This window comes from Hemicordylus capensis, chromosome 2 (genome assembly GCF_027244095.1).
Source record: "Hemicordylus capensis ecotype Gifberg chromosome 2, rHemCap1.1.pri, whole genome shotgun sequence".
Lineage (NCBI taxonomy): Eukaryota > Metazoa > Chordata > Lepidosauria > Squamata > Cordylidae > Hemicordylus > Hemicordylus capensis.
The window spans coordinates 367,905,363-367,918,344 of NC_069658.1; the positions used below are offsets into that span (position 1 = coordinate 367,905,363).

The 12,982-nt window shown below is 43.1% G+C and overlaps 1 protein-coding gene across 4 annotated transcripts in view; it reads right to left on the minus strand.

Moving 5' to 3' along the window:
* The window catches only part of DOCK2 (dedicator of cytokinesis 2), a 422,720-nt gene that overhangs the window by 113,502 nt on the left and 296,236 nt on the right, over positions 1-12,982 (minus strand). For all 4 annotated transcript variants that reach the window (XM_053294951.1, XM_053294952.1, XM_053294953.1 and 1 more), the window contains one exon: positions 6,332-6,426. In XM_053294951.1, the coding sequence (XP_053150926.1) occupies positions 6,332-6,426 (95 nt within the window). The remainder of the gene's footprint in view (positions 1-6,331; positions 6,427-12,982) is intronic.

The window sequence follows — 12,982 nt, forward strand, 5'->3', positions numbered from 1 at the left end:
CAGAAAATTGCTAGGATTATTCTTGCCCAAGACGTTTTCATACTTAGCAGCTCAGCCCACGTTACAGGGCAACTGCAAATTTATTTAGCTATCTTCTATCCAGCTACAGTTTTGCATACGGGGTTAACTCACCATCCTGCAGGAAATGTTGGGTCTATCTCTGGCCATGGCCAGTGGGTCTCCGTATCAAGTTTCAGCTATGGAACTCAGTTTAGCTTTTCCATATATGTGGGGTGTGACAGTTCCAGAGCCAGCTCTAGCTTTCCGAAGTCCCTTGGCAAAGTTCATGGGCCATCACTATCTGGATTCTCCTAAGGCTTGTGATGGGGATTACCTTGACAGATGAAAGAACCTCTCTTGACTGGAACTCATTTCTACTAGCACTGAAAAAAGGCTATAGACATGGAGATGAATCCTGTATTGCGCGCTCTTCAGAAGACCCCCAGTTCTTAAACTGCTGCCCAGCAATGATAACCTCTGACACTAGTCAAACACCAAAAGCTTTCTTCAGAAAGCTTGCAGTTCAAATGCGAACTTGGGTGAGGACAAGATGTCCCCCAAACCTCATTCTCATTCATCTTTCTTCACCACCACAAGTTACAGTAAGGGCTCCTCGGGGAGGAGACAAATGTAATACCCTGCATTTGGGTAAGAAAATCAAATGCACAAATACAGAATGAAGAAGATCTGGCTTGGCAGAAACACATGTGAAAGGCACTTAGGTGTCTTAGTGGGCAATAAGTTAAACAAGTTCCAGCAGTGTGATGAAGCTGCTGAAACAGCTAATTCAGTCTTGGGCTGCATGACAGGCATAGTGTCCAGATCACAAAAAGTAATCACTCAACTCTATTTTGTGCTCGTAAGACCTCACTTAGAATACAGGGTCCAATTTTGGGTCCCACATTTTAAGAAGAAACTGGAACAGGTTCTGATGGTAAAGTGTCTGGAAACCAAGTCCTTTAAAGAACGGTTGAAGGAGCTGGGTATGTTTAGCTTGGAAAAGATTAAAGGGGAATATGATAGCTGTCTCCAAATATTTGAAGGCCTGTCACAGAGAAGAAGGAACAGACTTGTTCTTTCATTCCTGAGGGCAAGACTACTGTTGAAATTACTAAGAAGCAGATTTAGGCTAGACATTCCTAACTGTAAGAACTGTTTGGCAGACGTATAGTTTGCTTCATGCAGTGGTGAGCTCTCCTTTGCTGAAGATTTTCGAACAGAGGCTGGAGAGTCATCTGTCACAGATGCTGTGGCAGTTTTTTGCACTGAGCAGGCTGCTGGACTATATGACCTCCAAGAACCCTTTCCAAATGAAAAAAATTCAGTTATTTACTATAAGAATAAAAAGGTGAAGTAAAAATCAGAGTCATGATAAATAAACAAATCTCAGAGCATTACCTTCTGGAACATACTATCCAGAAAACAGAACTGCCACAAAGTAGTACAACCCCAAAGTACACTACTACAAGGTGGTCTAAAGAATAGGAACACAGGCATATACCAAGTCAGACCATTGGTCCATCTAGCTCAGTATTGTCTTCACAGACTGGCAGTGGTTTCTCCAAGGTTGCACGCAGGAGTCTCCCTCAGCCCTATCTTGGAGATGCCAGGGAGGGAACTTGGAACCTTCTGCTCTTCCCAGAGCGGTTCCATCCCCTGAGGGGAATATCGTATGGTGCTCACACTTCTAGTCCCCCATTCATATGCTACCAGGGCAGACCCTGCTTAGCTAAGGGGACAAGTCATGCTTGCTACCACAAGACCAGCTCTCCTCCCATGGTCAATGATGTCAAAAGTCACTACAGGTCAAGCAGAAACAACAGAGTCACACTTTATCCAAGAGGAGATCATTCAGTAGCATGGCCAAGGCAGCCTTGGGACCCAAACCATCATCTAGATCCTGAGATGTATCTAGAGCAGGGCTGCTCAGCCTTGGCCCTCCTGCAGATGTTGGCCTATAACTCCTATAGTACCTGGCTATTGGCCACTGATTATGGGAATTGTAGTCAAAAAACAGCTGGGGGCCTACACTGAGCAGGCCTGATCTAGAGAATACCTGGTCACAATGCTCTCAAGTATTTTGCTCCAAAAAGGCAAGTCGGAAACTGATAAGTTCCCTATGCGAGTCAAATCCAGTGGTTTTGTTTTCAAAAGAGGGGAACGCCTAATAACTTCTGGGATGGCTCCCTACTGTAAAGTTGTCTTAAATTATTGATGGGAATAGTCAAAGCATCATGACTAGCCAAATGGTGGCAAGACCAGCCAAAGTATCCTGACACAAGCCAGCATGGGCAAGGGTCACTAGAATAATTTATGGCATGATTCACTCCAATCATTTTGTTTGCATCCTCTGGTAAAACCAACAAACTATTAAAGAAATAGAGACCCTGTTACTCTAATAGTCATCGAGATAGGAGGAGATGCAAATGACTTTATCATCAGAACTACTGATGGATCAAAGGGCTCATTATCTGGTCTGTATCAGCTTCTGACTAGGGATCTGCACAAACCGGTTTGCCTGGTTCAGTTCGAATTCGAACCAGGTTCGAACCAGGAGGAGGAGGTTCGGTTTTTGTTTTGCTCGAAACCCCCCTGGTTCGGTTTGGATTCAAACTGTTTTGAACCTCCAGAAGTGGATGGGGTGGTAGCTGGCACCCATGGGTACCTGCCCCCAAACCCCAAAGCAATCAGACACTCGTATGATGTTTTTATGAATTTTTGAAATTTATTTTTATTTTTTTCTCATAGGGTATAATGGGACTCAAACCAGCCCATTATTCTCTATTGTGGAGCACCCATGGGTTCCAACAACCACTACACCACCACTTGCTCTGGGCCACCCCAGCACCCCCCAAGTGCAGTTATGGGGCTGCTGAAACCTCCATTCTTCCCTGTGGAGAAGAACCTTAAAGCCACTTGGGGGGTGCTGGGGTGGCCCAGAGCAAGTGGTGGTGTAGTGCACAGAGGGTGGCAACCACCCCATGGGTTGCTAACCCATGGGGTACTGGGTTTTGTTGTTTCTGAGGTGTTCTGAGTGTAGATTCTTTGGTAGCATATGAGATTTTCAATGACAAACCATGAATCCACTCTCATTTGCTAACCTTAAAGACACATAAACTTCAAATATCACTTAAAAATCAGCCCTTTGCCCAATTCCTTTCAAATAATTTTGATAGCTTCCTTGCCCTCCTTGGGCACTACCACCCACCACACTCTGCTCTAGTCCAGCCCTTTGCCCCCGACGTGAAGCTATACATTTGCTGACACCTCCATGCTTCTTTATGGCAAAAAACCTTAAAGACGCGTGAACTTCAAAAATCACTTAAAAAGCAACCTTTTGCCAAATTCCTTTCAAATAATTCTGATAGCTTACTTGCCCCCCTTGGGAACTACCACCCAACACTCTCTGGTCTAGGCCACCCCTTCCAACCTCCACCCCGCCGCAATGTGAAGCTATACATTTGCGGTAATCCTCATTATTCCCTATGAGGAATTCAAAAATACTTTTAAAATTCACCAATAATCAGAGGAGTGTTTGATTGCCTTGGGGTTTTGTCTTGGGATTGCCTTGGGCTTCGATTGCCTGGGTTCCTACCACCAACCCCGCTTTTGTGCCCCTAGGTGCTCCACAATAGGGGATAATGGGCTGGTTCGGGTCCCATTATACCCTATGAGGAAAAAAATAAAAATAAATTTCAAAAATTCATAAAATATCATACAAGAGTCAGATTGCTTTGGGCTTTGGGTGGTAGGTACCCATGGGTGCCAGCTACCACCCCACTTACCTTTGGAGGTTTGAACCAGTTCAAACCGGTTTGAACTGGTTCAAATCAAACCACCCCCAGTTTGGTTTGAATTCGAACCTGCAGCTCGAACCTGGTGGCTGGTTTCGTTCAAATTCAAACCACTGAACCGACCTGGTTCGAATTCAAACTGGTTTGCACATCCCTACTTCTGACTGTCCTGAATAGCTCTACTGGACCACACACTACTGATGATGGCAATTATTTTTTTGATATCAACATTGCCATTACCTCCTAATGGATGCAGGACAGTCCCACTTAAAATGTTTACTTATAAATACGGGAAGCCCCTGTAGGGTCCCACTCCAACAATCTGAAATCAGTTTGGGAATGAAGATAGCAGTCAGTGGCCCAGTTCACATTATGACAGCTGTGGCTTGTGAGGCTCACCCTCCCCTCTCATCTCGCTTTTTGTATGAGAGAAGGAGATTGAAAGCATCTGCTTTCAGTTTTTAATAAAACATTGGATCCAGACTTAGAAAACTAGGATATCGAACTATAGTTTGATCCTGGTTTATTTTAACTCATTAACATTAGAATAAACTACAGTTTCTTGAGTTCAAACATCACCGGAAATGATGGTTTGGTTGAGAGCAAAAGGCTTGCTCTTCATAGTTTAGATCATTGGTTCCCAAACCAGAAGTCTCCAGATGTTGCTGAACTACAACTCCCATCAGCCCTAGCTAAAATATATTGTAGCTGGGGATGATGGGACCTGTACTTCAGCAACATCTGGAGGCTCCCAGTTTGGGAACCACTGGTTTAGATAATCATCGTAACTGGGCACTAAGATGGAAAGAAAAAGATGAAAAATGTGATTTTGCATGGAGACATGCTACGGGTAGGAGACTTGATTGAAGTGGAAGTGACTCACGGTGAGTCTGCAAGGTCCAATTAGTGGATGGTGGTTCCCAGATCAAAAGTCACAGTCCATGACCAAACTGATAAGTTGGTCTCTAAGCTGATATGGTAACCACCTATATAATGTCAGCAGCATGCTGAACTACCAATTTCCACCTATGTATTATGACAAGCAACTGTATACCTTTGATGCTTGTTTGGTCATATAATTGTTTGCTTGAATTTCTGTGATTACTGAGAACAGAGTCATAAAGATGGATGTACAAACAAGCACATCTGAGTTTTTACATCCAAGCTTCATGTACTGTGTGGGTATTTTTGTAGAAACGTATTTCACATACGCACTGCAGTGGTGTTTCTGCTCCAGATACTGGAGATGATTCACAGTACTAAAATAAGAATTCACCAAATTTAATTCACTCCCCCCCACATAGCATTGGCTCTACAATTGTTTAGTTCCAACATTCACAGAGATAAGATATGATGCAGAAGCATTGTTTTATCCTGGAACAATAGATTTAATTGGTTATAAACAGCAACAAAGTATGTGCTCCAGGTGACACACCCCATTTCTTCTTAGCTGAAAGTTAAGAACTAGGCTCGATGCCTAGGAGGTTTTATGTAGGTTTGCATCACATTGCAAGCAGCATCTTGACTTTGTGTTATCTATGCTTTCCTTGCTTTGTTTATACCTTCAACATATCTTTGTGTATAGCTTTATGCTAAGCTGAACTGGAGAGATCTGATTGCACAATAAAGCAACAAAGGATGGGATCTACAAAGGTGGAAAAATGTGCACTTCCATGCCATGACCCAGGCCACACAGAGGCCCATTGTGCAGGTATGGCAGCTGCCAAAATGGCCGCAGCGCTGGGGGGAAAAGGCCTGAACGGGCCAAAGAATGGCCGAACAGGCAGTATTTGACAGCATGGAAGGCCGGTGAGAGGGGGAACCTCTGCAGACCTGCTTGCTGCCCCAGAGGGGGTAAGTTTATTTTTATTTTATTTTTAAAAAACCTTTTTAAAAAGTTCACTACCCCCCCAAATTGACCAGGGGGGTTTGGTCCAGAGTTGAGCTGAACCAGGGGTGGTTTGGCTCAACCCCGAACCTTCGGACCAAACTGGTTTGACTTTGAACCCGTTCGGTACTGGACCTGTTCACAAATCCCTACTAAGAGATTTTAGCACCAGAGGGTAGTAAATATAAGAAATGAATGTGTTTTTGTTTTCTTAGATAATTCTTTCACACTGTCGCAGGCCTGCACAGCTTTACCCATCAAGCCGAATACAGCCCATCAGTCATGAACTGCGGCCGTCAGGAGCATCTCCAGGTGGCCCTCGGGAAATAGCTCTCTATGGGTCTGCTCCTACTTGGATGGGCATTGAGAAAGTTGCTCTTCCTCCACCACATGTAGACTTTGGGCACAGAGGTGGTCTCAAGAATCAGCAGAGCCTTCTGGAGGCTCTGGGTCCTCATTACCGGTAGCTGCCCAATTATGCCAGCGTCTAATGCTGACAAGATACAGCCTGCTAGATGCTCAATATTCTCATCTCCATTTTTCAGTACAGGTTCATTAAGTCCCTGTTGGGCTGCTATACATTGTTGGCTGGTATTTTTGGCCTATAGGGTCACAAATTGTACAGGCCTACATAGCGGGTTCTGATTACCTGTTCTGCACCATGCTCATGGCCATCCAGTCCAAGGGGTAGACATTTTTTCCAATAAGGTCTTTAAACATTATGAAAGTTTCCATTAGAAAGTCCTAAAAGACAATATATATGTATATCATTGTCAATTTGCATTCTTCACATTTAAAAAACAAACATACAAATAACCCCCTAGGTCTTGAAAAAGGAAATATTTTTCCTCCCAAGGGAAATGATGTAGGAGCTGTTCCACTATTTATTTACTAATTTTCTAAATGTATACCCTACTTTTCTCTTACAAATACAAAAGCAGATTACAAAAACTGATAAAAGCAATATAAACATTACAAATTAAGCAGTTTAAAATTCATGCAAAACAATACAAATTCTGCACAGGACTAAAGATTCCTGACTAAGGAGGTCTTAACGCCACTGAAAAACAGAGGGAAAGAGACCATTTAGCCTCCCTAGAGAGAGAATTCTGGTTGGTTGCTGCCACTGATGCGGCCCCTAACAGCAATTAATAAGATTCCCATTAACAGCAAATAATTTAAGATTCCCAGCAGACCACAGAGAAAGGCCTCCATTGCCAACTTTAAGGACTGGAAGGTTTGTATGGGCAAATAAAAGCAGAACCTCTGTTTCCAGCTAGGATCTCAGTTAGTGAACCATTTGTAGCTAAAAAACGCATTCCTGGGCACAACAGTTGATGGGCATCCAGGGACAATTCTGAGTCCAACACTATTCCCATTCCCTCCCCCCCAACCCCAGGATATCAGCTGGACATCGGCCATCCAGAACAGAGAGGTTTCATGCCAACCACACCTTCTTGTCTAGATGTTTCATGCTAACCGCACCTTCTTGTCTAGGCATTCTCTAAATGCCTGCCTACAGGCAGTAATGGCTGGCTGTATTCAGGCTGACTTGGACTCCACTATTTCTGCAGGGTCTGTGAGGGAGGTATCCAGCGATCCCTCTTGCAGTGTTAGGATGGATCAGTTTCAATCTGTGACTCCTGATGATGTGGACAAGGTGCTTGGAGTGGTACGGCCTACCGCTTGTTCTCTGGATCCTTGCCCAACCTGGCTGCTTCGATCTAGCGGAGAGATTTTTGGAGATGGCCTAGTTAATATCATAAATGCATCGCTGAGGGAGGGTAGGGTGCCTCCCTCTTTGAAGGAGGCAATAGTTAGACCTCTTCTTAAGAAACCTTCCCTGGATCCCTCAGCGATGGATAGTTATAGGCCAATCTCTGATCTCCCCTGGTTGGGCAAGGTAATTGAGAGGGTGGTGACTAACCAGCTCCAGGCGGTTTTGGAGGAAACTGATTATCTATACCCATTTCAAACTGGCTTTAAAATGGGCTATGGAGTTGAGACAGCCTTGGTCGGCCTGATGGATGACCTTTACCGGGGAATTGACAGAGGGAGTGTGACTCTGTTGGTCCTCTTGGATCTCTCGGTGGCGTTCGATACCATCGACCATGGTATCCTTCTGAGTCGCCTGGGTGAGTTGGGAATATAGGGCACTGCTTTGCAGTGGTTCCATTCCTATCTCTCGGGTAGATCCCAGATGGTGGCTTGGTGACAGTCGCTCCTCAAAACAGGAGCTGTTATATGGAGTCCCTCAGGGCTCCATTCTGTCACCAATGCTTTTCAATATCTACATGAAACCACTGGGTGAGGTCATCAGGAGATTTGGTGCTGGTTGTTATCAGTATGCTGATGGCACTCAAATCTACTTCTCCCTTCCTTCTTCAGAAAATGGCACTCATTCTCTAAATGCCTGCCTACAGGTAGTAACGGACTGGATGAGGGATAACAAATTGAAGCTGAATCCAAGCAAGACGGAGGTCCTCATTGTAGGGGCTCAGAATCTGAGGGGTGAGTTAGATCTTCCTGTGCTGGATGGGGTTACACTCCCCCAGAAGGAGCAGGTGCACAGCTTGGGAGTACTCCTGGACCCAGGCCTCACCCTGGTTTCTCAGGAGTGCTATAGCTTCAGCTGATTTGACAACTGCACCCATTCCTTGAAGAGGATGACGTCAAAACAGTGGTGCACCAGCTGGTAACCTCCTGGCTTGACTATTGCAATGTGCTCTATGTGGGGCTGCCTTTGTACATAGTTTGGAAACTTCAGTTAGTTCAGAATGGGGTAGCCAGATTGGTCTCTGGGGTAACACAAAGAGAACATATTACGCCTATTTTGAAACAATTGCACTGGCTGCTGATATGTTTCTGGGCAATATACAAAGTGCTGGTTATTACCTTTAAAGCCCTGAACGGCTTTGGCCCGAGTTACCTCAGAGAGCGCCGCCTTCTGTGTGATCCCCACCGCACATTAAAGTCATCTGAGGAGGTTCGTCTCCAGTTACCACCAGCTTGTCTGGTGGTGACTCAGAGGCGGGCCTTCTTTATAGCAGCTCCGGGGCTGTGGAATGCGCTCCCTGCAGAAATCCATAATTTGAATTCTCTATTAGCCTTCAGGAGAGCCCTTAAAACATATTTGTTTGGCCTGGCTTTCCAGGGTTTTAAATAAGTTTTAATATTTTAACCCAGTTTTGGGGTTTTTAATTACTGCAATTGTTTAATTCTTGTTTTAAAATGTTTTTAAATTGTTAACTGTTATATTGTTTTTAATTTTTGTTTTAGCTCTTTATTGTTTTAGTGGTTTGTTTTTAATTGTAAACCACCCTGAGCCATTTTGGAAGGGCGGTATACAAATAAAATCAATCGATCGATCGTCGATTGATTAGTGTTCTTTTGCCCTCATCAAAACTGTCTCCAAAACACTGGTTAAATTATCTTTGGGAGATTTAATGTTGGAAAAGAATGATAAAGATGGGCATCATCAGTACATTGGTGTCAGCCCAAACCAGATGACCTCTACCAGCTATATCATATATAATATATATATTAGAGTTTGAGGGACAAGATGGATCCCTGGGCTATGGGATGGAAGTGTGGTCCCAACCACCACCTTCTGAGAATGATTCTGGAGACAGGTCTGCAGCTACTGTAAGACAGGTCTGGAGCTACTGTAAGACAGAGTTTCCTGCTTGCATCCCCAACAGATGTCCCAGAAGGATACCCTGGCCAATGGTATCGAAAGGCACTGAGAGGTCCAGGAGAATCACAGGCTTGTGCCCCCAGCTATCCCCAGTGCAGGTCACCCATCAGGGTGAATGAGGCAGTTTCCGTCCTACAGCCAGGTTGGAAAACAGGCAGGAATGAATCTAAGTTTAATCCAGAATTACCTGGAGCTCAGATGGCACCAGACATTCCAAGATCTTACCCAAAACATTTGATATTGGGAGGTAGTTAAAATTGCCCTGGATTTCCCTTAAAAAGCAACATGCTTAAGTTTAAAGTAGCCATTATGAGTTGTGCAGATTGGACTTTAAATGCACAAATGATACACCTACTTAACCATTACAATGCCTGGGTAATTTGGAGAAATAAAGATTAGAGGAGTCTTCACTTTGTATCTAAGAGTTCATCCTATACAAAATTATACTTTCTTACAGGCATTCAAACCAATTCAATTAAAATAAGCAGTGTCACAACTGGTCACAATTACTTCAGGTGGATAAGGAAGTGGTTGAAGATAGGTAAGTCTACATTCACTAAAGTAAGGCACTCACCTGGTTTCCACAGCTTTTCCTAAACCACTTAAACTGGGATTCTGAGGGCAATGCTTTTGTATAAACCAATATTCATTTTATAGCATATGGCATGACTGTCAAAAAGACCTTACATCAGTACAACATCTTTGGGTTTTTTTAAAGCTTTAAGATGTGGCCAAACTCAGAGTTTAAGAAGCATCAGAATGCAAAATATGTATATATACTGTAGCATACTGAGAGGCAATTTGTCTTTTATTTTTTATTTTTTACTATGCCTGCTCCTTACTGATGTGCCACAGCCAGAAGGATGGCATACTATACCATTTTCTTCAATCAAGATATTAGAGGAGGTGGCTTTTTACTCTGCCTTAGGCAGATTTTGACTGATGTCTTGAAATTTCCCACCCTCACCTCCCATTTGAAATGTATGTCCTGTTACTGGGAAGAAGGTAAACCTTCTGCATACATGGCCTGGCTTGTCATTTATCTTTTGGCTTCCCTCCTTTGTGCTTTTCACTATCATATGGGAGTAGACGCCCATTGCTAATAGTGGGGTGTTTTCTGTAAAGAAAGTAGGGGCTCAGGTCTCCCAGCTAATGTAAGTCTATCTCTCCCTGACACATATGCAAAACTAACAACATTCTTTATTTCAGAACTGCCAGGTAATGCTTTGGTGAAACACCTGGTTTTATGGAGGTAACACAGTCCATGTTAACACCTTTTCCAATATCTTGAAGAAAAGGGACTTGGGATTATGCAAAGTATGAGGACCCTGACTGGTATTCTAACTCTACCTCTTCTTCAATTTGGGTTCTCCCATGAGGAAATTCTTAGATTAGGACATGATCAGGCCTGGCAGGTTATTAAGCAGCGTATTGTCGATACAGAATTACAAGTGGATACAGCCTGTCTAAGGAGCGGTATCCACCTGGGGAAACAACTTTTTAATTTCAAACCGGCAGCATATTTAGATAATATTCTTATCGCTAAATTTAGGTGTACATTTACTCTTGCCCGCCTAAACACCCTTCTGACGGCTGTTAGGGATGGTAGATATAAAGGGATTCCATTTAATTTAAGGATTTGCCCCTGTGGAATGGGTGCCATAGAAACTACCCCTTGTAAATTTTATAGTGATGCTCGTTTACTGTAAAACTAATTTCTCCTCTTTTGGGGAATTTTCTAGGTCACTCTGATGAATTTTATTTAGAGTTTTGTTGTCTAACTTTTGTAAAGAGATCACTTTCCATGAGGCTAGGTTTTGCTACATTGTTTGTATTATACGCTCTAGTCTTATGTAATGTTCTTGTTGTGCTGTCTGATCTACGATTGTAATAAAGTTTATCTATCTATCTACCAGGTAGTGTAGAGTGGTATTTGCCTACAGACTCTTCCATTTTAATACACTGTATACTTTTTCCACCATGAGAAACATATTCTTCCTTTTATGTTTAAATGCAAAGTGAACTCTGACTTCCATTATTTGTTTGTTTGTTTGTTTGTTTGTTTTATTTTGTTTTGTTTACACAGTCAGGCAGGTGATATTGACTGGTTTGTTTTATCCAGACATCGAGTCCTTCCCAAGGACCTAGGATGGCTGAATTTTATTGTCAATGTTGTTGTTATTATAGATATCGTCGCAGAATACAGGCTGTTCCCAGTAAAGCTGCTTTTTGTAATTGGCTGATGGTGATTTCTGTGGCCCCTATGGTGTTGAGGTGCTCTTCAAGGTCTTTTGGAACTGCACCCAGGGCGCCAATTACCACTGGGATTATTTGGGTCTTTTTCTGCCACAGCCTTTCAATTTCAATTTGTAGATCTTTGCATTTGGTGATTTTTTTCTATTTCTTTTTCTTCTATTCTGCTATCCCCTGGTATTACTATGTCGATTATTTTCACTTGTTTTTCTTTCTTCTCGACTACAGTTATATCTGGTGTATTGTGTGGCAGATGTTTGTCTGTTTGTAGTCGGAAGTCCCATAATATTTTTACATCTTCATTTTCTACCACTTTTTCAATGTTATGGTCCCACCAATGTTTGGCTACAGGTAGCTTGTATTTTTTGCAGATGTTCCAGTGTATCATCCCTGCTACTTTGTAATGCCTTTTTTTGTAGTCAGTCTGTGCGATCTTTTTACAACAGCTGATTAGGTGGTCCATGGTTTCATCTGCTTCTTTACAAAGGCGGCACTTGCTGTTTGTGGTGGATTTTTCGACTTTTGCTCTTATTGCATTTGTTCTTAGTGCCTGTTCTTGTGCAGCCAGTATTAAACACACTGTTTCTTTCTTCAAGTTGCCATTCTTAAGCCATTGCCAGGTCTTGGTGATGTCTGATTTTCCACTTATATTTTGCAAATATTGACCAAGCAGTGGCTTATTTTTCCATTTTTCTGCTCGGTTCCTGACTTGTTCTTGTAGGCCTGTTTTGTTTCAGTGGTGTTGAATAGTTTCTCGTTCTTGACCATTTGAAGTGCATCTTCTTCACTGTCCTTGATATATTCTTCAAGGCCTCTTTTCTCCTCCTCTACTGTGATGGACTTGCAGCATTCCTCTTCCACCTGAGCTGCGAGGGAGGTAGAGCCTATCGACATCACTGCGGGGGTGCAGAGCATGATTGAAGGTCATTATTTCCCTGGTCTTACGATCTAGTGTCTCTAGCTCTGCCTGGGTCCAGTCTATTATTCCTGCAGTGTATCTGATAACAGGTATAGCCCAGGTGTTTATGGCTTGTATGGTGTTCCCGCCATTGAGTTTGGACATGAGGATCTTTCTAACTCTCCTGATGTATTCACTTCCAATTTTTCTTTTAACTTCAGTGTGTGCAATGTTATTAGCCATATTATCATTATTTCCTTGTTGGCATTTTTCGTAAAAAAAATTCGGTTAAGGGACGTTTCTTCCAGTAACCTTGCAGTCTCCAGCCCTGGTTGCTCAACTGAAGATCCTTAGTCCTGTTGCCCACTTGCCACCAGTTGTCCAGGGACTCCAGCACCTGGTGCGGTCCTTGTTGACCTGGGCGATGACCGATCCGGTATAGATTTATTAAA